Source organism: Cricetulus griseus, chromosome 2 (genome assembly GCF_003668045.3).
Source record: "Cricetulus griseus strain 17A/GY chromosome 2, alternate assembly CriGri-PICRH-1.0, whole genome shotgun sequence".
Lineage (NCBI taxonomy): Eukaryota > Metazoa > Chordata > Mammalia > Rodentia > Cricetidae > Cricetulus > Cricetulus griseus.
In genome coordinates, this window is record NC_048595.1 from 214,624,974 (window position 1) to 214,651,185 (window position 26,212).

At 38.3% G+C, this 26,212-nt stretch overlaps 1 protein-coding gene across 1 annotated transcript in view; it reads right to left on the minus strand.

Annotated features, from left to right (window-relative positions):
• The window catches only part of Asxl3 (ASXL transcriptional regulator 3), a 108,091-nt gene extending 87,204 nt beyond the window's left edge, over positions 1-20,887 (minus strand). The window contains exons 1-3 of the mRNA XM_027400552.2: positions 20,795-20,887; positions 19,034-19,142; positions 53-174 (exon numbers count right to left, since the gene is read on the minus strand). Of these exons, the coding sequence (XP_027256353.1) occupies positions 53-174; positions 19,034-19,142; positions 20,795-20,872 (309 nt within the window). The 5' untranslated portion in view covers positions 20,873-20,887. The remainder of the gene's footprint in view (positions 1-52; positions 175-19,033; positions 19,143-20,794) is intronic.
• Between the last annotated feature and the right edge of the window lie 5,325 nt (positions 20,888-26,212).

Below are 26,212 nucleotides of genomic sequence, written 5' to 3' on the forward strand. Positions count from 1 at the left end.
CCTTGACCTATAGGCAGAACTGAAGGGCTCAGTGCAGAAGGCAGCCTCTTACCTGTTTAAGAGCCTTTTTGGTGTGCTGCTGGAAGGAAGACACCAGCTTGCTTTGCACTGCCGTGTTTGTAAGGCTGCAATCTCGAGTGGAAGAGACTTCATCTGTTACCTGCTTCGTACACACTAGAAGCAGAGAGAGATAATGATATTACTAATTTGAATTCCTTTTTTTACACCCACTGTAATTAACTCACTTGGAGCTTTCTCTAGTTGAAAATGGATACTTAAAATACAGCAAAATAGCACAGTACGAAGAGACATATCTGGATTCAAAGGGAAGGGATCATTTAGTAGCTGTGGCCACAGTTCCACTTAACCGCTCTAAGCAGCTGGACTTTCCTTCCCACTGGCACTTGTGTCTATGTCTTAGAGCAAGTGAATGCCATACAAACAGCATGTACCTGCCTTACAGTTTGGGGGTCAATGCATACAATACGTATTTGCATATGTAGATCCAACATTGGAACTTTCCCAGTGAGTGAAATTGTTTTAAACAAACCCAGGTCCACAGACTAAAACTGACTCTTTTACACAGCAGCCCCTGGAGAATCCATGGTACCCCAGGTTGCATTTCTCTTCAATTTACACTCTGCAGACAACATGGGTTCTTCAGATTTTGTCAGATTTAGGCCTTCTTTTTTCCTATCCTACATAGGACAATTTCTCTCTAAACTCTGATATTGACAACTAATGTCCTTCTGAAGTGGGTGATTGAGGAGCATACAGAGGCCTCAGCTCTGTGCATTTGCTTTGGAGCTCTTCCTTCAGCCATCCTCCAGCTGGAAGGCTCTGGGCAGGAGCACAGGGGAGGACTCTGCTAACTTTTCCTTCAGCCAACCTGCAGCTGGGAGGATCAGGGCAGGAGCAAAGGGAGGACCCTACTATCCATGCACTAGAGGAAGGGGAGAGATTTGCAGACGCAAAGTAAGAAAGTGGCAGGGTACATGGCAGAATGGAGGCATATGTCAAAGGCAGGAGGCAAGAGGAAGTTTCGTGGAAGAAAATAACTCGAGAACATATTGTAAGAGCTCAGAACAAGACTTTTAAGGGCACTGGGTAAAAGAAAAGTCAAGACTACTTTCCAAGTGATGACAACTTGAGGGAGGAAGCTCTGAACAGATTTTTTAAGAAAACTGTAGAATAAACACTGTTTAGTTATCAATAATCAGCAATGCCTTCAGTAAGAGAAAAAATAGTTATTATAGTCCAAAATGGATATACTCTTTACTTAAGATTTGCTTTTGAAAGACTAGTATATCCCACCTAGAAGTGAACATGTAATTAATTGAAAAGTTTTGTTGAATCAGGGTTAATTGAGTTTTGTTTTAATACAGAAAGTAATTAGGAAGCCAAAATGAACATATTTAGCAAAAAATGTTAATTACTCTTAATTATGTTTTGAGAAACTTTACATATGGGATCTCAGTTAGTTCTCAGAGTTTTTTATAAGAAAAATGTGTCATTTCCAAATAGGGCAGAAAGCTAGAGTTCAGAAAGGCTAAGAAAGTCTCATACTGTTACAGACAATGAGATCATACTTGGGATCCCAGGCTAGCCCAGTCCCATAGCTGACTGTTTCTACCAAAAGTACTGGCCCCCAAAGTGAAGATCTGATTCAGAAAATGCCACATTTTAAGAATTATAATTAGCTGCATGAGGTTGCATATACTAAGCAGAAAGTTAATAGGGCTTTGAGGATTAGGTTACTGAATGGGAGAGTAAGGGAACCAGGAAGTACAACAAGAAAACACATTTTGGTATATGAATTAAAGATCATATGGCCTTTTTTCTGCTTGATGCAGCATGGCAGCTTTCACAAAGGCAGTCTAGATGATGTTCCAGTATAGACTCCTTTATAACCCAACCTGAGTAAACAGTGGGCACCAGGCTTCTTCCCTTGAAATGACTGCTGCACTGGTATGGTTGCTGATACTTCACCAAAGTTTCCTTACAAATACATACCCCTCAGATCATACTCCAAAGATAGAGCTATTTGTCTACCAATTACACCAATGCTGCTCTTAATATTCTGAAATCTCTATAATGTGTGACCAACCAAGGAGGTAACAGAAAGGTGGCAGACAGGATATATCATCCTAGCTGGACCAACTAACTACAATAGACATAATAAAAGTCCAGCTAAGAATAAAGTAGCCATTAGCAAATATGCTTTATGGCTTCTACATTCTTGGTACTGTCCCCACTTAGGAAACTGAAAATTTACTGACTGGGCTAATGGAGAGCCAAATGCAGTCCACAGATAATGAGAAACTCGAAAAATATAGGAAATTTCTTTAGTGCACTGAACATGTAAATTCAAATTTACTATCTATTTGTTTAGGAAACGCTTTTAATAGTAAATTTAAAAAAACTTTAAAAGTTTTCTTGTTCTACTTTGTTTATATGCATATGAGTACAGGCATGTCACAGTCCTTGTGTGGAGGTCACAGGACAACTTGCAGGAGTCAATTCTCTCCTACCATGTGAGCCCTAGAGATCTAATCCGGGTCCTCGGACTTGGTAATAGGTGTCTTTACTGACTGAGCCATCTCATTGGCCCAGAGTCATCAATCTTCCAAATGTAAACGTCAGTGCAGGGGGAACAAATAATAACATGTTCTGACTAAATGTCCCCAAACTTTTGTGCCCTTTTCATTATCTAACTGCTGTGAGAGCAGGGTGTACCTTTGTGTCCTTCTGGAAGAGAACATCTGTGGCTGTTTCCATCCTCCCTCTTGACTTCTGTGCTAGGATACCCTGACCTTGGTAAATCTACTTTAGTGTCAACATGTATGTTTTAGCTCTGCTATTGTCCTATGTGCATTTGAAGTTAAACACAGAAATTTATAAGAGTATGTTCAATGAAAAGTCCAAAATTCAGGTTTGCAGGGTGGGGGTGGAGATTCAGGCCCTATGAATACCATGAAATATATTCTCAAACTAGGCCTTCTCTGACCCCACACTACTAGCCTTCTCTTTACCCTTCCTTCAAAATGAAATGCAACACCACCACCAATAACCCTACATTTCAGGTACTGTTCCCCCCTCACACCTCCTGTTGATTTTGACATAATTCTCTGTGTCAAAAAAGCTTTCTCTAAATATCTGCTTCTGATAAAAATATACATTATTAAGGGAAAAGGAAATGCACTTAACAATAAAATCTATAAATGACTGTGCCTTAGCATTGGATATGGACCTATTCATTCCTAGACCACAAGTGGTAGCTTATAATGAACATACATCATTTTAAAATGCTGACAAATGTAAACCTAAAGTTTACTATGAAATCGGAATTATTTGTTCTTTTGCCAAACGTATGACATAAGGCTAGTAGAATTGAATGGAAAATACCCATCCACTGAGGAAATGGATTATGCAGATTCATATTCTGACAGAGCAAGGCTTTCACCTTTTATACTTATTTTGCATAAGTGGTAAGAATAGATGTGATAAATAAATAATTGGAGGTCTAAGTATGCATCTAAGAGGCAGAGATTGGTTTGTGAAAGGCAAACTGAAGATGAGTTAATTTTAGAGTAGAGATCAGAGAAAATTCCCCATAAGTGAAATTACAACAGGAGCCAGGAAATTGAACAACGAGGACTGATGATTTATCCAATAAATCTCAAACCTTGACACACGGCTTAGAACCTGATATCTTCTTGGCATTTAAGACAGAATGGGAGTTGGGATTTTTCTTTTCTTTTAAACTATGTCAGTATGATCACAGAATTAATGACAGATCTTTGCATGTAAAAACCCATGACATTAACAAAAAAGAAGGCTGCCCTTATTATAGATAGCATAGAGGAACATACTGAGAATGAGGAAACAAAAACAAGAATGTGAATTTTTCCTAGCTGAGCAGGTGTTTACTATTTCTTAAATGGTACAGACATATCATTGCATCCTACATTTTGCTTGCCTCCCAGGTAAGGGAAATTGAAAGCATAGTTTAAGTTAATTTTCTAGTTTAAAACCTGACTCTCAGCTATCACTCCACACATAAGCTACCCACTCCTAATCAAAAGGGCTGAGAGCACAGGTTATAGGCAGCCATGAAGTGTTCTTGGAAACCAGAGACAAGGTGATAGGGTTGCAGCAAACTGTGGTGTCTTTTTTCTAGGTGTCTCTAAGTTGTCCTCTGGTCTCTTTTTTTTATCCCATTGACCTTGAACATGCTATTGCAATAGTTGATGCCATAAAATCTGCATGTTTGAAGTTGAATGGTACCATGAAGACCCCCTTCTAATCCACTTGTTAGTTCACTGACAGAAGAACAAATGCCCCACAAATCTAGCTTTCATCTTCAACTGAAGACACAAATGAGGGAGGAATCAGAAAGTAGACTCAATCTGCATGTGTTTCTGATATATTTCTGGTTTCATATTTTGCTGTCTTGTGTAACTCCTACCTGATGGGGAAGGTACTTCTGTGTATATGTTTGTCTTATTTGTTGATAAATAAATCACTGTTGCCCAATAGGGAAGCAAGTTAGGTGGGACTAAGAGAGGAGGAGGATTCTGGGAAATGTAGGAAAGAGGAGAGTCGCCATATGATCCCAGGAAGATAGAATGCTAAGGCCTGTGTCCTCTGTAAGATAAGTCTTTATAATAGATTAGTAGTTATGGTTGATAATTAAGACTGAGCTAGAAAATAAGAAATCCTAGTCATTGGCTGTAGCATTGTAACTAAGATAAGTCTCTATGTGTTATTTGGGGGCCCTAATGTGGTGGCAGAACTCAGGCAGCTGGCGAAAGTGTTATCGTTACACCTACTACAACTGATGTAGCCAGGGAAAGCATTTGGTGATTGTAGCACACATGCCCCTGGGGTGATATATTATTTATGATTTAGTAAAGCCACTGGAGCATTGGCTTTCCCTGTATCCTTCCCAAAGAGTCACCCCCATCACTCAGTCTTGAAAAGTTAACTCAGAAGATCAAACTGAACAGCTTCTCCCACAGTTCCCCTAACTGCCTCTGTAGTAGCCATTCTTTCTCCTACCATACACCCTTGGAAATTAGGATACAGTCTTCACTGTCCTTGCAGTTATGGGATGTGCTCTTGCCACAGCAGCCCTGGGCTCAGCAACTCAGGGCATATGTATAAAGACAAGTTGCTGCATATTCATTACTTTTGATTTCTGAATCTGACTTTCATTAAACACATTGAAAGTATCATTGCAGTTAACTTTTAATTACTGCTTTTGTCAAGAACTGAAGGAAAGGGGGGAAAACTGAGGTAGTTTTTATTATGAAAAAGCATATTTAAAAGTTCTTAAAATTGTAAAAAAAACACAACCTTTTGAAAATTAAAAAAGTATATATACTAAAGTCATTTAAAACAATTAGGAAAGCAAACTCAAAGAATGCTCCCTGCAAAAGGGTTGGAAGTTGCAGGAGTTGGCGGTAAACATAGAAGTATTTCCCTGTGTCATCCTTACTCAGTGTCTTTCTTTTGGAGGGAAGTCACAATTTTATAGTTTTTGCATGAGGAAATACAAACAAAATTTTGAAGTCAAAGCTAAAAGTCATTAAGCTACATAAAATGGCAGGAGCAGTGTGGGCATGAACCACAGTGCATGCAAGGGCCTGGATCTCATCCAGCCACTGCCATATAGGCTTTTCATTCTTTTCATTGCTGTGTGGCCCTGAAAAGCCACACCCATAAGCAACAGTCATTTGAGGGATCTCTACTTCAAGCACCTCCTGTGTGAAAGGATGTAGACTTTGACCATTTTCATTTCTATCAATTTTCTTCTAACTCTCCCTATTAGTTTCCTAAATCAATCACAGAGGATGCTCTCAGGTCCCTAGAGAAATGCCACTATAGATACTGTAAGCTGAAAAAACATGACAATGAATGGACATCATATCAGAGAACTGGGGACAACACTATGGCCATCCATTAGGGTTCAGTAATTCTCTAAATGTGGACTGGTTTTGTTGTTTATTTGTTAATCACTAGTTCAGTTACACAGCTTTTACTAAATACTTTTCTTCATGTCCAGAATAATATGAAGTGCAAAAAGGAACAGGGTAAACAGGCATAATAGGACACTGTCATACATATGTATTATATGTTGAGCAGATTCACCTCAATCCTTTACCCTCCCTTTTCTCTCCCCTCCTTTAGTCCCTTTTAGTCCTTCCTTAGCCCCTTCTGTTCTCCAAAACAGTTTTATTTTTATTTTTATGACATAGCTGCATATATGTACAGCTGTGTGTATGTATGTATGTATATATGTATGTATGTATGTATAATAGGATTGAAAATTGAGAGAAAATATGTGATACTTGTTTTTCTGAGTAGATTCAAATTGCTTGATATGATAATCTCTAATTGGAACTCTAGATCATTCTCAGAAAAAAGAAGAACAAGGAGTTAGTAAATATACAAAAATGCCCATGATTGGACTGTGGGAACATAAGTCTTATCTGTAAGTCACCATATTATGTGTTAGATGCCATTTTTGATTAAAGCATGCTTTCATGTTTCCTTTCCCTAGCTTCCCCTCTCTTCTCCTCTGCACCCATCTGCCACTCATAGCTCCCCACAGATAGACACATTTCCTCTTCCATGTCCCATAAGCCCTTTAGCCCACCCCAACCTTCTTTATCACACAATACTTCCCTCTCTTCATCTTCTTCCTGTATTTTTAGATGTTATTCATAGATGCATATGCTCACACTGTAAAACCATAAGGTTTAAAAATCCCCCTTTTTTCAAAGAACAATGTCATAGAACAATTAATTCCAAAGAAAACTATGTCAATGGAAACATAATGGTGATAACTACACTTTGTCTTGAAAGATCAATAAGTGAGTGATTCCAGAGTAGAGCCCACATGGGAAATTGTCCAAAGGTCTCAGCTTGCATTACAATGTGTTTTGTGTATAGTACTTACATTTGAAATTATGTAAGCAGATATTCTAGATCAATGCAGCAACTAAATGCATGCCAAAAAGTATAAAAACTGACATAAAAAAGAACAGGAAACCTATTTGACCCCAATTAAAATTTCCCTGGACTGCAATTCTTTCAGAGAAAGGTAATTCCTTAATCCTTTTTGGATCCAGCCTATGGAGAGATGTCTTCACTAAAATTATTCTGTGCCAAGGTAGGTACAGTCAATTGGGCCTAAGGAAGTTTTCTTGTTGCATTAAAAAACACTCAAAGTGTAGGATATGCCAAAACAAACTAGCAACAGAGGACGGTTAGCAATAAAATAACGGAAATGGGAATTTTCTCCAGAAACTGTTGAAGAACAGAGTCTCAGCATTTTAACCATTGAGGTTCTTGATATTTTTAACACAATAATGGGTATGAATAAAATGTAGCTGAGAGAATGAAAATTTTACTATGTTTCCAAATGTGCTTCATTAGGTCTATGGAAACTTATTTCAGGAAAAAATAAACCAAAAGTAATGGAGGAATAAGATGCTAATATTACATTTTACTAGTTTGCGTTTCTATTGCAATGATAAACACCATGACCAAAAGAGGAAAAGATTTCATCTTATACTTCCAGGTCATAATTCATCACTGAGGGAAGTCAGGAAGGAACTCAAGGCAGAAATCTGGAGCAATAACCCTAAGAAAAGCTGATTTACTGGTTTGTTCTCTGGAGGGCTCATGGCTTTCTTTTACAGGTTAAGACCATCTGCCTAGGGATAGCATCACCCACAGTGGTCTGAGATCTTCTGTATCCATTGGAAGTCAAGAAAATGCCCCATAGATATGCCCTATATGGCCCCATTGGCCAATCCAAAAGAAGCAATTCTTCAATAGATGTTACTTCTTCCCAGGTGTGTCAAGTTGACAATAAAAACTAATTAGAACATATATGTGTGCATATGTGTGTACGCTTATGTGCTTTCGTATGCATGAGTATGCTGTGTGTGTACATGCATGTGTGTCATAAAAGACAATGTCATGACTCTCCCTTGTGATTTTGTGGCTAATATCGATTAGCAAATTGCAGTTGCCTACCACAGAACTGGGTATACCACAACTGGTGTAGAAGGTCAACAATTGGTAAATAAACATTTTGGTTTTACTGGATGAAACAATGAAGCTCTAAGAGTAGCTGAGAAGGCTTCTCACACCGAAGAGGTAGCTACAGGCACAACTCCTTGCAAGTACTGATTAGTCAGTTGTTTCAATTTAACGCTAATGTCTGTGAGTAACCTTCAAATCATACCTTTAAACACATATTAGAAAAGGAGGAAGTATCAAACTAAATTGACATATTTAACAAGAAAACCACACATAAGGACTTTCCCCCAATCCCCATTCTATCATAGAAATGGTAAGAATTTCCCAGAATAATGGAATTAAAGAAAACCAGATTCTGTTTGTATGAGGTAAAACACACCATAGGCATTGGGCAGGGGGCAATGTGGAAAGCTAGTGCAGTGAAACTCCCTGTTATCTATGAGGGTGACCTTAGTAAAGACTTCAATTAATGGAGGATATGGAACCTGAACCAGCCATATTCTGTAACTTGGCAAAGTTTCCAGTGGTGAGACAGGGACACCAACCCAGCCACAAAACCTTCCATCTGCAACATGTCCTGCCTGCAAGATGTGCTGGGGTAATTGTGGCACAGAACTTGTAGGAGTGGTCAACCAATGACTTGTTCAACTTGAGGCTCATGCCATGAGAGGGAGCCTGGGCCCAATACAGCCTAGATGGCCAGAAATCAGAGACTGGATAGCCCAGAGACCTAAGATAGAACCAAACACACCTGGCAAAAAAGTGAGTGAAATGATTTCTCATGACATTCTGCTATATTCATAAATCAGTGTCTGGTCAAATAGTCATCAGAGAGGATTCACCCAGCAACTGACAGGAGCAGATGCAGAGACCTACAGCCAAACACTAGGTGAAGCTCAGGAACCCCAAAGAAGTTTGGGAGGAAGGATTATAGGGGCCATAGTGGTTGAAGAAACCAGAAGAACATAGCTCACAGCATCAACTAAGCAGTGCTCACTGGGGCTCACAGAAACAGAAGTGGCAATCATGGATCCTGTATGGGTCTGACTTACAGCCTCAGCACATATGTTCTGCTTGTGTAGCTTGGTATTCTTGTGGAGCTCCTAACAGTGGGAATGGAGGGAAGTGTTTCTGACTCTTTTGCCTGCCCTTAGGACCATTTTCCTCCTACTGTGTTGCTTTGTCCAGCCTTGATATGATGGTTTGTGCCTAATCTTATGGCAATTTTTCATGCAGAGTTTGGTTGAGATCCCTGGGAGGCCTGTTCTGGTTTAAAGGGAAACAGAGGAGAAGGAGATCTGGGGAACAGGGGAGATGGGGAGTGGCTGGAAAGAGTGAAGAGAGGGGAAACTGTAGTACAGATGTATTGCATGAGAGAAGATAAAATAAAAACAATGATAACAGCAACAAAAATGCACTGTAAGTTGCTATGCATGTGTGTCTGTGCATGTGCACATGTGCTTACTTGTGTATGACTGCATATGTTTGTGTTTACATGCACTTACATATACACACACATGGAGAGCAAAAGTCAATTTCTGATGTCTTTCTTCAGAGACTGCCCACATATTTCTTGAGACAAGTATCTCACTGGGACATGGAGGCCACTGATTCTGCCAGGCTCTCTGGCCAGTGAACAATGATCTACCTGTCTCTACCTTCCCAGTGCTTGGATTACAAATACATGCTTCCATATCAAACCTTTAATGTAGGTAATGGATTCAAACTCAGGCTCAGCTCCTCATCCTTGTGGGGCAAGCACTTTACCACCTGAGCTATCATGCCAGCTCCCCAATCATTTCTTTTCTACTGGCATAACACCACTCATCTTCAATACTATTCCATTTCCTGGAATAGCTGCATAGAAATAGAGCAATAGACAGAGAAAATAAAACATAGAAAAGTCCAGAGAAAAAAATACAAGCAGGAAGGCTAGTGTGGGCCAAGGGTAAGAGCTTCACTAATGGGCTTATTACTAATCACTTCATATGTCAGAATGTAAAATATCAGGTAAGGGACACAGATAGCTGTTTGAGAAACAGTTGTAAAGAGTCACTTTGCAGACAGAGAAAATTGATTATCTGGCACCAGTGAGAACATGAAGTTTTTAAAGAGCATGTCTGCCTTGTTCTGATGTGGATGTCTCTGACCATATAAATCAAAGTGAGCTCGTTAAGATGAATAATTGGGGGAATACCTTTAATTGTATTTTTATTTGAGAGGGAGCTTGTTTTTCTTATGAGATCACACTCCTCTCATCTTTATCGTTATTATGGAATTTTAGTCTTGCAACACAAGAGAAGTTAGGAAATAATATGTAACGGGGGAACTTTATCTGCACTGAAAACAAACTTTCTCTTCCCCCATGGCTCTGAGCTGTTAAAACTGACTAAAATCCATTTATACATGAACCAAGTTCACAGTTCAAGGAGGGAGATGTAAGAAAAAGAGGCCCCTGATGGATAAAAGAAATGGAAGTAATATCTAAGTCATGTTTGAAGGAGTAGGAGTGAGTCATTTGGAGAAGACAAAGGGGGTGGTGAGGTGATGGTAACCAGCTGTTCACCATCATGGGCAGCAGAAGAAAAGAGAAAATTGTTTTAATTAAAAGCACAAAGACTCATCATAAGGAAATCCTTCTTTACTATAAAGGTTATCAAAAACACAGAGGGAGAAACATAAGAGGACTGGACTTGAAGATTCTTACCCTCCCAGGACATGCTGTTAGGAAAATGTCTCCTTTAATGGACTGGGTACAAGAGAAGTCAGAGAAGAATGATCTTTTGAAATCTCTTTTATTCCTCATGAACTGTGAAATCCATGGACAGGGATGAAAGTGTGAGGAATGGGAAGGAGTGGGCAGAGGAAGTCTGACATCCCACCAGTGGTCATTTCTCTGAAGAATATTCTCCTCCCTCTGTACTTTCTTCCATATGTAGCTAAAACAACACTATTCTCACATAAGTTTCCTCAGCCCACCAAAGTAGAGCAGGTGCCTCCACTGGTTAACAAGCTGTTGACTAAAATGCAGAGACATTGGATAAAGGACATGTTTGTTTAACCCGAGGAAACCAGGTGGCCTGTTACAAACCCTGAAGGAATTTCATTCCCATGCCTCCAAAATTCTCAGGAAGGGATGTCAGGTAGACAGTGACAGCACTGTCTCTTCTTCAGCAAGCCACTGGAAGCCTGCCTACAACACCCTGCATCCCCGCCCCCTGCCTCAAAATCCCACGTGTGCAGACACATAGCATCTTGCAAAGTATCACATTGGGGCATCACAGGCAAAAAAGCTAAACAATACCCTAGGGTGGTTAATCTTTATTGTTAGTCTCACTCACTTAGGAGACATATGTCTGGGTGTGTCTTGTAAGGGTGTCTCCATCGGGATTTAACAAAGGAGGAACACCTGTCTTAGATGTGGGCTGGACCAGCCCATGGACTGAGATCTGGAGTGAATTAGAAGGGAAAAAAGGAGCTGAGCACCAGCATTTATCTTTGTCTTCCTGACTGTGGGAGTAATGTCAACAACTAATTTGTGGCCTGCATTCCCTGCTCAAGGTGTGAGTGGATCTAAACCCTCCTTTTCTTATGCTTTTCCAGATATTTTGTCACATCAAGAGGAAAAGGGAACTAGTATACTGAGTAGAGTCTACTTAGTCTACTTACTCGAGTCATTGCCCTGGCAATCCTGCTATCCTATGTTCCCACCCCTTACCAGTGAGAATATGCTATATAATAAATATACACAGTGACCACTCCTCCTGGGGGCCAACAACTTCATTAGAAACTCCCTACTTTCTCCATGAAGCTCCTGGTATCTGTGTCATTGATGCATCAGTAGAAATCTTACCCATATACTAGAGCCATCTTAAAGCAACTTTTTAGCTTTCTGTATAAAAAAAGACCCTCTCCAACTGTAACCTCTGAGCCAATGAAAACAAAGAGTGAGCTGAATGAAGTTTCATTAAGTTAACACAACTCTGCCAAGAATCACGCAATCAGAAACCCACTTATAAAAGTAGCTATAAAGAAGAATGAAAAGGGGTCATATAAAATTCTTGAAATGGTGAAATCATTATACATACTGGGATTTAAGGTCTAAACATCATTGCATATATGTTCCTGCTTCTCCATCTGTCCCTCCCTCCTTCCCTGTCTCCCTCGCTCCCCCTCCTTCCCTCTCTTTGTTCCTCTTTTCCTCTCCCCTCCCCTGTCCTCTCCTCTCCCTCTCTGTAAATGGAGACTTTAAAAATACTAATTCCTTGGCCTTAGTGTGGCTTCCTCCCTGAAGCCATTAGGGCTAATAGCAAGCAGTACTTTTTTTTTTTTTTTGATCTCTGTAGATGAAAATTAAACATTCTCCGGTTTCCTCATTAAAAAAAGGAGGGGGCTTCTTGCAGTTTATCTTAACCCTGAAACATATTACAGCTACAAATGAGACACTTTTCTTATTAATAACACTTTTAAGTAGAGGATGAAGAGGGTAAAGACTGCCAACTGATGACATTATTTAATATAAAATATTAGGGGTTCTGCAAGAGAGTAATGCATTGTGAATCATCTTAACATGTGAGGAAAGCCATGATATACCTGTGTATTATGCTCAGAAAACAGCTCAGACACAAATACACTCATAAATCTCTGCCTAAAATAGACCATAAAATTCATAATATTTTCTTCATGTGACACAGATATATACTTACACAGGCATAACTTGTCATGGCTTGTCAACACAGATGTATCAGCCAATTCACCTAAATCACTCTTTGATCTCCACAGCTTAGCTTATAAAATTTGAGCCATTTACTTTCTCAAGTCTGTGTGTTCAATACTTGTTCAGGTGGGATACTGCTCAGACGTCAAAGAGACATGGGCATAGCCATAGCTCTTTGTCCCATAAATTTCACAGTCAAAAACATGCCACTTTCCCTACACTGTGAATTGTTTCAACAGAACTTTAATAAAAATACCTTGGCAAAGCAGCGCCCATTTTCTAAGACCCTGTTTTGTTGGTCAAGTGACTCCAACAGAAAGACTATGACAGGCCTTTGGTGACATGAACTCTACCACAGGGAATGGCATTCAGATACTATAGACTGTTGCTTGTTATAGCTTTATCTCTAAGATTGATTTTTAAGTTAAGTATATGCATATGTGTCTGTTCATGCTATGATAGGCAAGAAGAGGGTATCAGATCCCCTGGAGAGGAAGTCACAAGTGCTGAGAAGTGAACCCCACAAGATCAGTAGTCACTCCTAACTAATGATCCATTCCTCCAGCCCCAGCTTGCTATCAGTCGATGTAAGACACTTCTTTTTCCTATACATATTTGATTCTCTCTCTGATGGTGTAAGAATACATTTATAATAATCTTTTTTTTTAATTTTAAATAACTTAGTGATGCCAGACTGATTCTTTCATTTGTGCCAAAGGTGTCTTACCAATCACTGATTGTAATTCACATAGACACTTCTGAGCCTCTACACCAAAGAAGCAAAAAGAGGGGTTACAGATAGAAGAACAGGTAATTGGCCCATCTCTCTTCCTCCTCTTCTGCTTTTTTCTCCCTCTCCTCCCTCAGGCCCACATGCACACGTGTAGAAAACTTTCTCAGGAAGACAATTGGAACATGTGAGGGCTCACACTGGAAAAGCAAATCAGTTCTACCACTAGGTAATAACTGTTTCCTGCTGTTTCATGCAGCATTACAGAATAGTTAGAACCTGCCTTTTTGTGTCACATATACACCTGGATTTGTACAATGTGAGAGGTCCCCATGACAATTCTTTGTGATTGAATCAAGAAACATAACTTATAAATACCATTTGTCCCAGAGGAATGCTCGGAATATCAAAGTATGTGCAAGTACATGCAATGTGGACTGTTGGCAAAAGCTGGGCACTGTCAGCTCTCAATAGATTTTTCACTTTCTAGGTTTTGCATGCTACACATGGCACTTTGTGGATAGGAAATATGCTTGTCCTGCAAGAAGCAATTATGGTTTGCAATAAGATACAAAGGTGGGTGAGCCAAGGAGTACTCAAGGAAATAGGCTATTTACTATTCTTTCAGTGATTTCCCCAAAGCAATTTCCCTAATGCAACTTCAAAGGAGAGGCCAGGAAATCTAATTTGGGTCACATTAGCTGGATATCTGTGGGTCTGAGTTATTTTGTGAGGTACCTAATCACATGTCAAATTAGGAGAGTCTGCTTATCCCTGCTTTGACTTAATTACTGGCTGAGGTCTCCCTCCCATCTTCTATCCCTGCCCAGTCACTAAAATCCTTGTCTACCCCAGAATTCAGGGTCAGTCATTAGCAGGACTTCTGCAATCTCAACATTTTCTCTGAACCACTACTTTGCTTCTAGATAAACAAATCATGGCTCTCTCCCACATATACCAGGACCCTAAGACACTGCCATGTGGCAGACTTTTGTCTTTTATACACACTTGTAACATGGGGCCTGGGTCACTTGTAATAGGGCAAGTGACCTATGTGACCCTCATAGGTTCCTTTGGACCATTCTTCTTTCCTGTTCCTTAGATGCCTCCAGCACCATATTGTGTGTCATCAGAGCATATGTGTCTTGTGTGACTCACTCTGGGTGCATGAAAGGGTTCATTTACTCATGGATCTGTTCAAGTTCAACCTATGAACCCTAAGTTTACTGGAATTAACTACAAGGACACAGATGACTCAAAGGAAGTTGGATCCAATTTAAACCCTTCATACCCAGTCATTCACCTCTTCCAGAGTGGTTGCTAGACTTTTAGGGAGAGAAGGGATACCATCAGCAACCCCCCCCCTGGTCCTACTAAGCTTAATTTGGTGGGCACTGTTTGTGAGTTAGCACAGTTGTTCTACTTCAAAGTAGCCCTGCCTGTGCCCAGTCCAGGTGAAATAGTTCTGCTACAATCACAAACTCTTAACTATACATTCTGGCCAACTCATAGGTTACCCTCCATTTCTAGAAAATTTTAGCTCTTTCTTGATACATTATTTCTGTCATATTTTTGGTGTCAATGTGGAAGAAGATTATTCTTAAATCTCATAATCAGGCCCTCTATCAGTTTTTACATCTTTGTTTAAATTTTACAAAGGTAATCTTTCCTCTAAGTAGACCCATCCATCTAAGACACTAGTAACATCTGGCTTAAACACTATGGAAATCATAAATCTCTCCTCCACTCTCTGTTCCTTCATTCCTATGCTGTATCATCAGCCATACGTGGAAAGACCTCAAGGGCAGTCAAATCCACCTGTGCACTTATTCAGTGGTCCAGAACATACTGAGAAATCACAGTAGGACTGCTGTTTTAGTATACTCTGCATTGATAAAGCTTGGGAATGCGGCCTTAATGCTTTTGGATGCATGCACAGACCTAATTATTCTTCTCCTTAAGTATCTGAGAGTGCTTCCCCTATCCAAACTTTGGCTACTGAACTGACATCCTTTCCATTGAAAAAGCTAGAGGAGAAAGGGTCTACTTCTTTGGGCTCCTTCCATGTCTGTGTACTTAACCCACTTTCCCTTCTACTCAAACAGCATGGCTTTTCTGCTGACTGCTTTCCATCATGTCTGTGCCCTTAGCTAAAACCAGCCTCTTTATCTGCATAGATTTTTCATCCTCATCAACATTCTCTCATCTTATTAAGCACAAGGCAGTGCAATGTCCATCGCATTAGATCCATTTCTCCTTCACTGAAATTTTCCTACCGGTAAACAATGATTCTCATATTTTTCTTCATTAAACAAAAAAGTATTTATTATATCCCACTTCCTTTTTCTCCACCTCAAAAATCCTTGAATCCTTAAAACTGTCTGCACTCCATCCTGATTTCCTTCCCACTCTCATGAACCTGTCACGGGCAGGCAGGCTCTGATCAAATCTTCATAGCGGTCTGTTTCTGACCTCACTATGTGCATCGACAAAGCATAAATCCAGTAACAATTGATTCTTCCCTTCCCCCATGATTCCTACCTCTCTCTTCCCTTCCTCCTCCTCATTTCTGTCCAGCTGGGGACAAGGCATCAAACACCCTTTGTAGGTAAGGATGACAATGCACCTGTTCTTGTCTTGGTCAAAAGTTAAGCAGCTTTGGATAGGTTTGTGCTTATAGGGGCGGAAGTATGGTCATTTTTAAATCTCTGCCTTCGAAGAAACACACTGTTTCTGCTTCCCACACAGAAAGCATGATCCATATCCCTTTATCTGCAACCTCTTTCACCTTTCTCCAGATTTGCTGCAATCAATTAAAATTCAAGTGCCCTTGAGATCATGATCCTCCTTCATTGTGCTTTATCTTTAGTGACTTTAATAAATTCCATGTCTACAAATGATTGCAGTCAATGGAAAATATCCAGGTATCCATTCCCTGGATCTTTCCTTTGCATTTTTGTGACCATTTAACATGTCTACCTGAATGATAAAACACAATTTCATGCTTTGGGCCTTGACCTGAGCTCCTGGTCAGTAAACCTCCCCCAAAGCAATTATCATTTGGAAATTGGGCTTTCTCACTGGGACAGGATTGAGAATCACCTCAAAGATGTGTCTTTGGGTATCTCTGTGAGGAAGTTTCTTGATGAGTTTAACTGAGGTGAGGTAAGAAAAACCATCCAAACAAATGGGTTGCAGTATTCTATTGCTAGAGTCTCAGGCTGAACTAAAAGCAAGAAAGCCAATCTCCAGCCTTCATCTTTCCCTGTTCTTCACAGCAGATGCAATATGACAGCTGCTGCTGGCTCTTGCTGCCATGGCTTCCTTGCCATAGTGAACTGTACACTCAAACTGTGAACAAAAATAAACCACAAGCTTTTGCCAAACAACAATAAATGCAACTGATACATAAGGCATTAAGAATAATGTGATTATTTGATTACTCACATGCAAAGTCTAGATTAACCATCAACCCCTTCATGTTATTTCTATATTTGTCAGCAGCTCCTGTTGGATCATCCCTCAAATATATCCAGAAACTAATTGCTGTCATCCCACCCATTCTTTCCTTTTCAGTGCTGTAACCCCCTCCACACACACACACACACACACACACACACACACACACACACACACACTATGACAAAAGCTCTCTAACTGGCCTTCCTACTTTTTTCCTTATCTCTGGTTTCCTTATATGTTAGTGATCTTAGTAGAATCCAACTAAGGTCATGGTCCTTCTAACTTAGAATCATGCAATGGTTCAGTATCCCATGTAAAACAATATCTGGACATCTGAAGATACTACATAATGTGGCAGTGAGTCTTTGCAATTCACTAAAGTCCCCCTTGTGTACCCATCACTTGCTGTTTCTGGGACATGCCTGGTACTCTGTTGCCTCCAGGCCTCTGGAATTGCTGTCCTTCTACCCAGAACTCTCAAGCCTTAACCCCTGCCCCCTCACTCCATGAAGGAGTTTATTCATTCCCCAGTAGAAACTTGCTCATTCACATCCTAGTATCAGTTGTCACCATTGCTTAAGAACAACTTTTATGTGTTTGTTTTGTAATTGTCTGTCAAAGCACTCAATTTTCACTAAAAGCTTGCTTTTTTATTTTAGAATATTTTATTGTTTCTATTAAATGCAATTTTTAATTTCATTTTATATTCCAACCAAATTCTCCCTTCCACACCTCACCCACCCCTCTCCCAGCCCATCCCCCATTCACTCCTCCCAACAAGTAAGGGCTCCATGAGGACTTGACATAACAGGAAAATGGATGGAAGAAAAAAAACAGAAAAACATCTAGAGTGAGGTAAGCCAGACTCAGAAAGAGAAACACAGTATGTATTCACTCATAAGTGGATATTAGATGCAAAGCAAAGAATAACCAGACTACAATTTATAGCTCCAGAGAAGCTACGTAACAAGAAGAACCCTAAGAGGGATACATGGATCACCCCAGGTAGGGGAATTAATGAGAAGTTTGCTTTTCTGTTTATACTGATGATAACAGTACTTGGCTCACAGGAAAGCAGAGTATATGTTGAGAGAGAATATACTGTGTACTCATACATGAAGTCAGCACAACATGAAGATACACTCGGGTAGATGCTTCTCTACCTTGTATGAAGACAGGAAGAAGCCGTACTAAGCAGTTCATCTAGAACGCCAGAGTTGTGTTTCTCTGCCTTACCAGAGGACAACCCTGCCAGCTGGAGGAGGGCTCAGAAGAGAGAGAAGTAGGGACATCAAGTCAAATGCAGGAGAGTAAAAAGGTATGAAACAATATAGCCTTTCTAGTGAGTCAGAATTTGTTTCACATGCTTCTCGTCAGTTGCACCTGGCTTCTGGGCCCTCTAAGAGGGCAAAAGCAGTTAAAGGTGTTCACTGTGCCAGGAGCAAAATGAATGAGTCACGGTTATTACAGAAATGCAATATTTCTGCAAGGTTTGTTCATTTAAACATAATTTACTAATTCCTATGAGTCCACAGATGAGACTTTAATTCTCTAGCTTCCTCCCCAGGAATAATCTGTGGCCAGTTGTGGGACCAGTGACTTGGCTGGGAACCAACACAGTAGCTTCTATGAAAGGAAAATCTAGCTTATGTTTTCTTGATCCTGCGAGGAACAGCAACACTAGCCCTCACCTAACAAGAAACTAGGCAACAACAAAAACAAGAACTATAAGTCATAAGAACCTGTTGATCTTAGTCCATCCATAGATAAAAAGCAGAACACCAACCAGGAACCCTCTCTTACTATATGGTAAGAAGAAAAATTTTCTGGTAACATCCAAGAAAGTTATTCAGGAAAACATACTACGTACTGTTAACAAAAAAGGAAAGGATGTCAAAGTTTACTTAGGTGCTAAGCTTTTAATAAAAAATGATGGATAATAAATCTTAAGTGATAAAAAATGTAACAGAAAAACTGTATCTGTAATGGTGGAGAAAGCAAGTAGTGACTTAACTCTTAAATGATACAGCTTTCAAGAGAGCAAGGGTGTGTACTCTGGAGCCACTCACCCCTGTTCTCCTCTCCATTGGTACTGGCCTCTGCCATCTCAGTGCCATCCAGGTCTGGGTCACAGACTAGATCCAAGGTTCCATCCACTGAGCATGACGACTCCTCCTTCTGTATTATTTTGAAAACAAAACAGCAACAAAGATGTATAGAGATTTATTAGCAAATAGATATTATTTTTAGAATCCTGGAGTATTATCAAAGTTATATGTGATTCAGAATTGAAATATTGATTTTTAATGTAAAAATTAATTCTTGGAATGAAAGAAGGAAAAAATTAAATCACTGAGAAAAGACCATCACCATTGTTGATGTCTCTGGACAGTCTTCTAATTCCTGTCAACACACAGGAATGCAGGGATGTCTCAGTGGGTAAGAGCACTGGCTCTTCTTCCAGAGGTCCTGAATTCAATTCCCAGCAACCTCATGATGACTCACGATCATCTATAACTGTAACTCTATGGGCTCCATCACCCTCTTTTGGCATGCATATACACAGACAAAACACCCATATACATAAACTACATACATAAATATTCAGTATACATAGACACAAATACTTCATTTTGACATATACAGATCACATTTTCTTTCAATCTTATGTTCCAATATAAAGCAATGATAAAGGGATGACAACTCAGAATTTTGATCAATAAATGAAATTTATCAAAGAAACTTATCAAAAAAAATGAAAAAAAATAATTTAAAGAGCTTGTGTTATTTCCTTAAACACACAATGTGACAAGAATGGAAGGAATTTCTTTGCCAGGTACAAATCTTGGCATTAAAAAAAGTCTCAAGAGAAATTCATGAACTTTAAGAACAACCCATCACATATTAAAGCAATAACTTATTTTTAACTTATTGAATCTACTAAAACATACTGACTTCAGTTATTCTTGTGGACTATAATTATTTTTGGTAAAACATATTCTTAATTGCTTTAGCAAAAGCTGCTGTCCTGAGGAATTTTGTATTTTAGATGCCACTTTGCATTCTCAAGATCAATGAGGGGGTCCACCAAATAATTAAGGTTCTTTCATCCAAAACTTCTAATATTTTATCTATGTAACTCATATTTGAATTTTTCCTCTTTCCTTTTTCTTTTTGTTTTTTGAGACAGGATTTCTCTGTGTAGCCCAGGCTGTCCCAGATCTCACTCTGTAGAATAGGCTGGGCACGAACTCACAGAGATCCACCTGCCTCTGCTTTCAAGTGCTGGGATTTAAGGAATGTACCAACAGTGCTGAATGAAATTTATTTTCTATAGGTATGATTTGTTTATATATCTATACAACATGCATTCATTATTGCTTTTAAAAGACCAATTTCTTGAGCTTACCATTTATTACCACATTGAGTATCTGATTTAAATCAGTGCCATTTCAAGCAGAAGGGCATTTTCTTCTTTTTATAGAAGGCTCACGGGTGCAAAGTGTACCTAACTGACTACAGTAAAGTCAAGAAGTGGATGGCAACCATGCTCATTTAAAACTCCCCGCTGATACTATGTGACATGCTTCCCTAGAAATGTCAAAGAATCAAGATGTTCCAAGGAAGCCACAGCTTTTCTTCATTACCCCATGTTACAATGTAAAAGCCCAGGTTTTACTTAAAGAAATCCGGCACTGTTTATTCATCACATAAAATCATTTGCATGGGAACTAAACCTTCATGTGCACAGAGGTCATTCACAAAAATCTAATTGTTTACCTTTAAACCACAGTAAGAACACATACAGCATGCAAAACCAGACAACTTACTTTGAGTGCATAGAGGCCTGACTTTCCAGGGATTTTGAAGAATGTTCCATCCCCTATTCGAGTGTTAGTGTGAAGCATGGCATTCAGACAGGCTAAGGGAGAAGTTCCACTAGAAAAAAAAATGTGTGCAAAAAATGAGTCCAGCTGAGACACAACGGATTAAGCAAAATGATTCTCTGAGTCTGAGAAAAAAATAAAAAACAACAAAACAAAACAAAAAGCAAAACCCAGCTCCTTACAAGTATTTTACAATTCAATGCCACCCATGAAAACATCTACATTACAATAAAGGCCAGTCCAGTTTCCCCAAAGTTAATCAGATTCTTCTGTTTTACAGGCTTCAGGCAAGAAGTCTCCCAAACTCAAATTATGCTTTTTTATTCACAAAGCAACCAACACTGTACTTTAAAGAAACCAAAGCTCAAAATTTATGTGGTATTATTTTGTCAAATAAAGCTATGAAGCCTCAGTTTTAAAATTTTACAGACAACTTGGTGGTTGCACTTGAAAAAGAAAAAAAGTTCAAGGCCTGCTCCATCTCATAGGTTAAAACAACAAAAGAATAAGAAACCAGGAGAGAACTGATTTGAAATTACAAGTATTTAGGCTGCTTCTAGTGTTGAATTGCTCATATGGCAAAGTAAATTTTACAACTATGTTCATATTCTGCTATAGCTTCCACAGTGTCAACCTTTCCTTGGATATGTGAAATAAGGGAATGTGTGTTGGAGCATTCTGTCCAGATAACAATTACATCTGCAGTAAAGATGTAATGAAATAAATTGTTAAAGCAATATTTAAAAGAAAGCAAACTACACTAAGTTAGTGATTGAAAATATCAGAGTACATATTCACAAATATGTGTGCATTATATGCAAACCCTTACAAAGATGTTAATAAAATATATGCTGTGTGCACACTGCAGTTTGTTTGCAAGTTAATGCCGTTGCAAGCTAGAATTTAAAAGTATAAATATTGCTTTGACTTAATTATGTGTCTGTGTGCATTTTATTTTCTACTGTTCCAAAATATCAGTACTTGGTCAAATCAGCATGGATCACAAGCCCCTTAAGAGTTATAGGATTTAACCCTAAATATTTTGAAACAAAGGAGCCCTTAAGATATGATTGTCATATAATTCAATCTTGTTTGTAATTCAAATAAAAATGATAAAAAAGATATGTAACTTTCAAATTTTGAACTTTAGGTAAAACTACAAGTTTATGCTTCTAAATTTTTCTAAAAGCCAAGATTATCCAATTAAGCTTTCTGGTAAAATGAAAAAGACAAAATTGCTGAATTGCAGGAATACACTATCGCAAGTCAGCATGGCAATGCATCGTGGTCCTGGGGGTTGGAAGCATTATAATAATGTGAGTATTCTTTATTATTTTAGGAAGCAGCTTTTCTGTGCCAACATATAAATATAATTCCATTGGGTTTGACAGGAAACAAGAGTCCTAATATAAATTTGGTCAGAGAACAATGTAGCTGTAACATTGTGACTCACATGGGAACAGTGCTATGGCCTTATGCAACATCTCTCCTCACAAAAATCCTACAAGCTCACTGGCCTCATTTCATTATTTTCCCTCATGAAAAATGTTTGCTCATATGTAAGTGGGCCCAGCCGTAGCTATAAAGAAAAATAGATTCATCTCCCAGAACTATCTCTCTACAAATGAATTCTAGATAAATAATGCAACACATGTTATACTGAACACTGCAAAAATATGTAATTTTTATACTCTATTCTCTAGACAAAAGCACAGAAAATCTGAAGCTGAGAATGATTGTGCCAGATTTCGGGAGTTTTAAATTAGTAAAACTGTCAGAAATGCAGACTTTCCACAGGGACCTGACAAGATGCTAACACGACAAGTCACATACAATCCAACCCATAAAAATTATACAGTGTAGATCTTTAAAACCATAACTTAATAAAATTGTCCACCTAGCATGAAGCCCCACAAGAATCTTCCTGTCCTTCATACTACATTCCTAATGTACATAATTCTAAGTGTGTAGATTTAGAGCATTTAAGAGGAATGTAGATTTAAAGGCAACAAAGAATAGAGAACAAATTCAACACAACTATAGTTTATATTTTCTAAGGTACACATGATACTAGATAGCTATGGTAGCTTAATGCTATGGTTAATATGAGCATATATGCTAAGGACTTCATCTCATACAAATGATAAGCTCTAGTGAACACAAGTACATTATTAAGTTATTATGTTTACTAACTTAATAAACTCAAGATTTACCATGAAAAAATCGTAAAATATATACTTCACAATTATAAGATAATACAGCTCTAATACTCTCAACAACTGTTTTCATTTCTCCAAACATTTCCAAAAAACATACAAAATTTGTTTTGATTTAAAATGACATTATATTCACATTTTTGAAAAAATATGAAATATCCTTGTACCTCAAATCAGTCTAATTAGCCACCCACAATCAAGGCACTAATTGCATTTTATACAGAAAAACCATTAGTTTGATCTATTTCACTTAAAAACAATAAAGTTTTCATCTAAAGATTCTTGTGGGGCTTAAAAGAGCCAATCAATCCAATGTAATATACATATTAGGAAAACACACCTTAGTAATAGGCTGACCCCAATCTGTACTTATGGCCATTAAATCTCAGTTCCATAGTCTCGATGACATAACCTCCTTTTCTTGAAAAACAAGTGTGTGATCTCACTTAACTGCTAATCATGGTATAAATGAAATCCTTATTTGTGCAATTTTATTATTTTATATTCATAAAACATAGAATATCATGCACACAACTTTGGCTATGAAAGGAGGGTGAAGCAAATATATTTTCCATGTCTGTGTCCTCAGACATTTCTGTAAAGTTAATACAAAGATTAATCCTGTCCATCAGAATTGAATGTATGAGCTCAGTAAGAGAACATGCATTGTGGGTGGAATCATAAAGCATCAATGTTTTTACAAAACATTTCAGGAATTTCAGGAGCTACTTACTTTCTAACAGGATGGGTTGGAGGAACGGTGACATCCAATTGTAAAAGGGAAACAAAGGACAAAGAAGGGGGAAAAAAGTTAGTTTTCTCATATGAAGAACAATTTACTTCACCATGTCAACAAATAAGACAACGTTCAAGAATGGGACTAAAATCTTGCATTCAGCTACCTGTGGGGATTGTAGAAGGAAAAAATGACATTAGGCTATAGGGTGACTGTGACTCCTTCTCTAGCACTAGATGTTTCCACTTTGCTGACAATGCACATGTATTTCAATATGGAAAATACAATACAAAATAAATAAGTAGGGTATTTGCCCCATTCCTCTGTTTAATAGGTCCTGTAACTGTACAGTTTCCTATACACCTGTCAGGATAGACCTATGCTATGTGGTCGCTTTTCCCCCTGGAGTGTAGGGTTGTAGAACCCTTATGGTTTGTTTCATTTCCCACAACCCCTGAAGCAGAACAGGGGTGGAATTTGGAGGCAGGGAGCAGGCATAATTTAAACTGTCTAGACATCAAAGAACCCCCAGAGACACTTTGCAGAGCCCCAGTGCTATGTGAAATACAGAGAAAAAAAAACATTTCTTTCTATCATCAAATTGCTGATGGAACACATAAAATTTACTAACAATGAATTCTGAGTACAAAGAATGGACAGCTTATCTGCTTAAGTAATGTTAAAAACCAGGAAAGATGCTGGGAAATGTGGCTGAAAGATATTCATGATCTGACAAAGACTATCTCAATCACAGGTGTCCATTCTTTCACATATAAAACTAGTGTTTCAGAAGAATATTGAAGTCCCACAGATCTTAAACCATTTTAATTTTGTTAATGTGGTTTTTGGTAAAATGTTAGAGCCTGTTTCTAGTAAATGTTTTTAAAATCTCATTTTCAAATATATGAAAAATTAATGCTATGTGACATGAGTCTAAAAACCCAACACATTCAATAAGCAATTATGAGGAAGTCTTATAGAGAGAAAGTATGCTAAGTGCTATTAATATAAATAATTATATGCTCACTCTCCTTTCAGAAAGGAATTATTAATAGCTTCTTGCAAATATTTCCATGGTAAGCTTTGAGAAAATATATTCATTTTATAAAGAACATATTTAAAAATAAATTTGTGAGATCTGTTGATAGAAGTAAGAGTTTCAATCAAGAGAGAGGATGCTCTACTAACTTGGTGAAAACTATACGTTCATGCTTGAAAGTGTACACTTAACTCTGTTACATTTTACAAATTATGTTCTTGAAATATTAAAGAATGAATAGTGTATCCTTGGTTACTTGGATATTTGTATGTTTACTAGGCATAGGCCTGCCAATGGAGAAGAATTAGTCACATTACACATGAATGAGGTGCCTTCTAGGCACACTGAGTAACAGTGTATGCTGACTGATAAATCAGTAACTTAGATGACTGAAAACACTCTGGAAAACCACAAGCACACTAACTTGTTGCTGTGAAATATTACTGCCAGTGGGAACTGAAATAGTTTCAAAACTAGATACCTGTGAATACATTATGTGAATAATCCGTGCATGTAAATATGTAGGAGATGACAGATAAGTAACCCCAGCACAGACTGCACATCTCACAAGACTACAATAACTCTGACATTTTATTTTTGAGAACATCATCTTCATGATTTGTGGAAGAAAGTCTCTAGAGAGTTCAATAAAGTCTGAGATGTGGGGAATAACAAGATTGTATTCAGAAATATAAAATAAATAGGAACCAAACTGACTCAACTAGGAGATGGCTCAAAGGAAGATATTTTGTAAATTTATATGTGAACATATGTATAGCATACTTTTGCAGTGCGAGATATAAAGCCCGGGAATCTGTATATTAGGCAACTGTTCCACCACTGAGTTACATCCCCAGCCTATCCATGACTTTCAATATTTATTGTATCTCTAAGGGAAAGTTAAAAGTGTATCCTGAATGCTCCTTTACCAAGTGGAGCCACCAAAGCAAGGGATAATTTTCAAATGGGATGATTAATTGTATTTCAACTTCATGCATAAATTTCAAGAGAATATTTCAGAATTAAATCTTAACTCTGTCTTCCCTGACTTACATGGAAAAATAGCTTCTTAGAATACTTGGTATTCTTAGATAATTGAGGCTAGAACTTTCTCTGCTTTATAAAGACTATCAAGTCACTGCCTGATGGACTGCAGAAACCCATAGAGACACTTACTACATTGATATTTCATCTTGGAAAGCAAAAACTTCTATGGAAGGACAAAAGTTTGCTTATTATTTTAACTTAGTGTTTATGTGGACAGCAAGTAATCTTCTAAATCCATTCTAAGTATAAGCAAAGGATATAATCTATATTATGTAAATTTTCAATGACTTTCAAACAGAAGGCAAAGTTGTCCCTTTCAATTA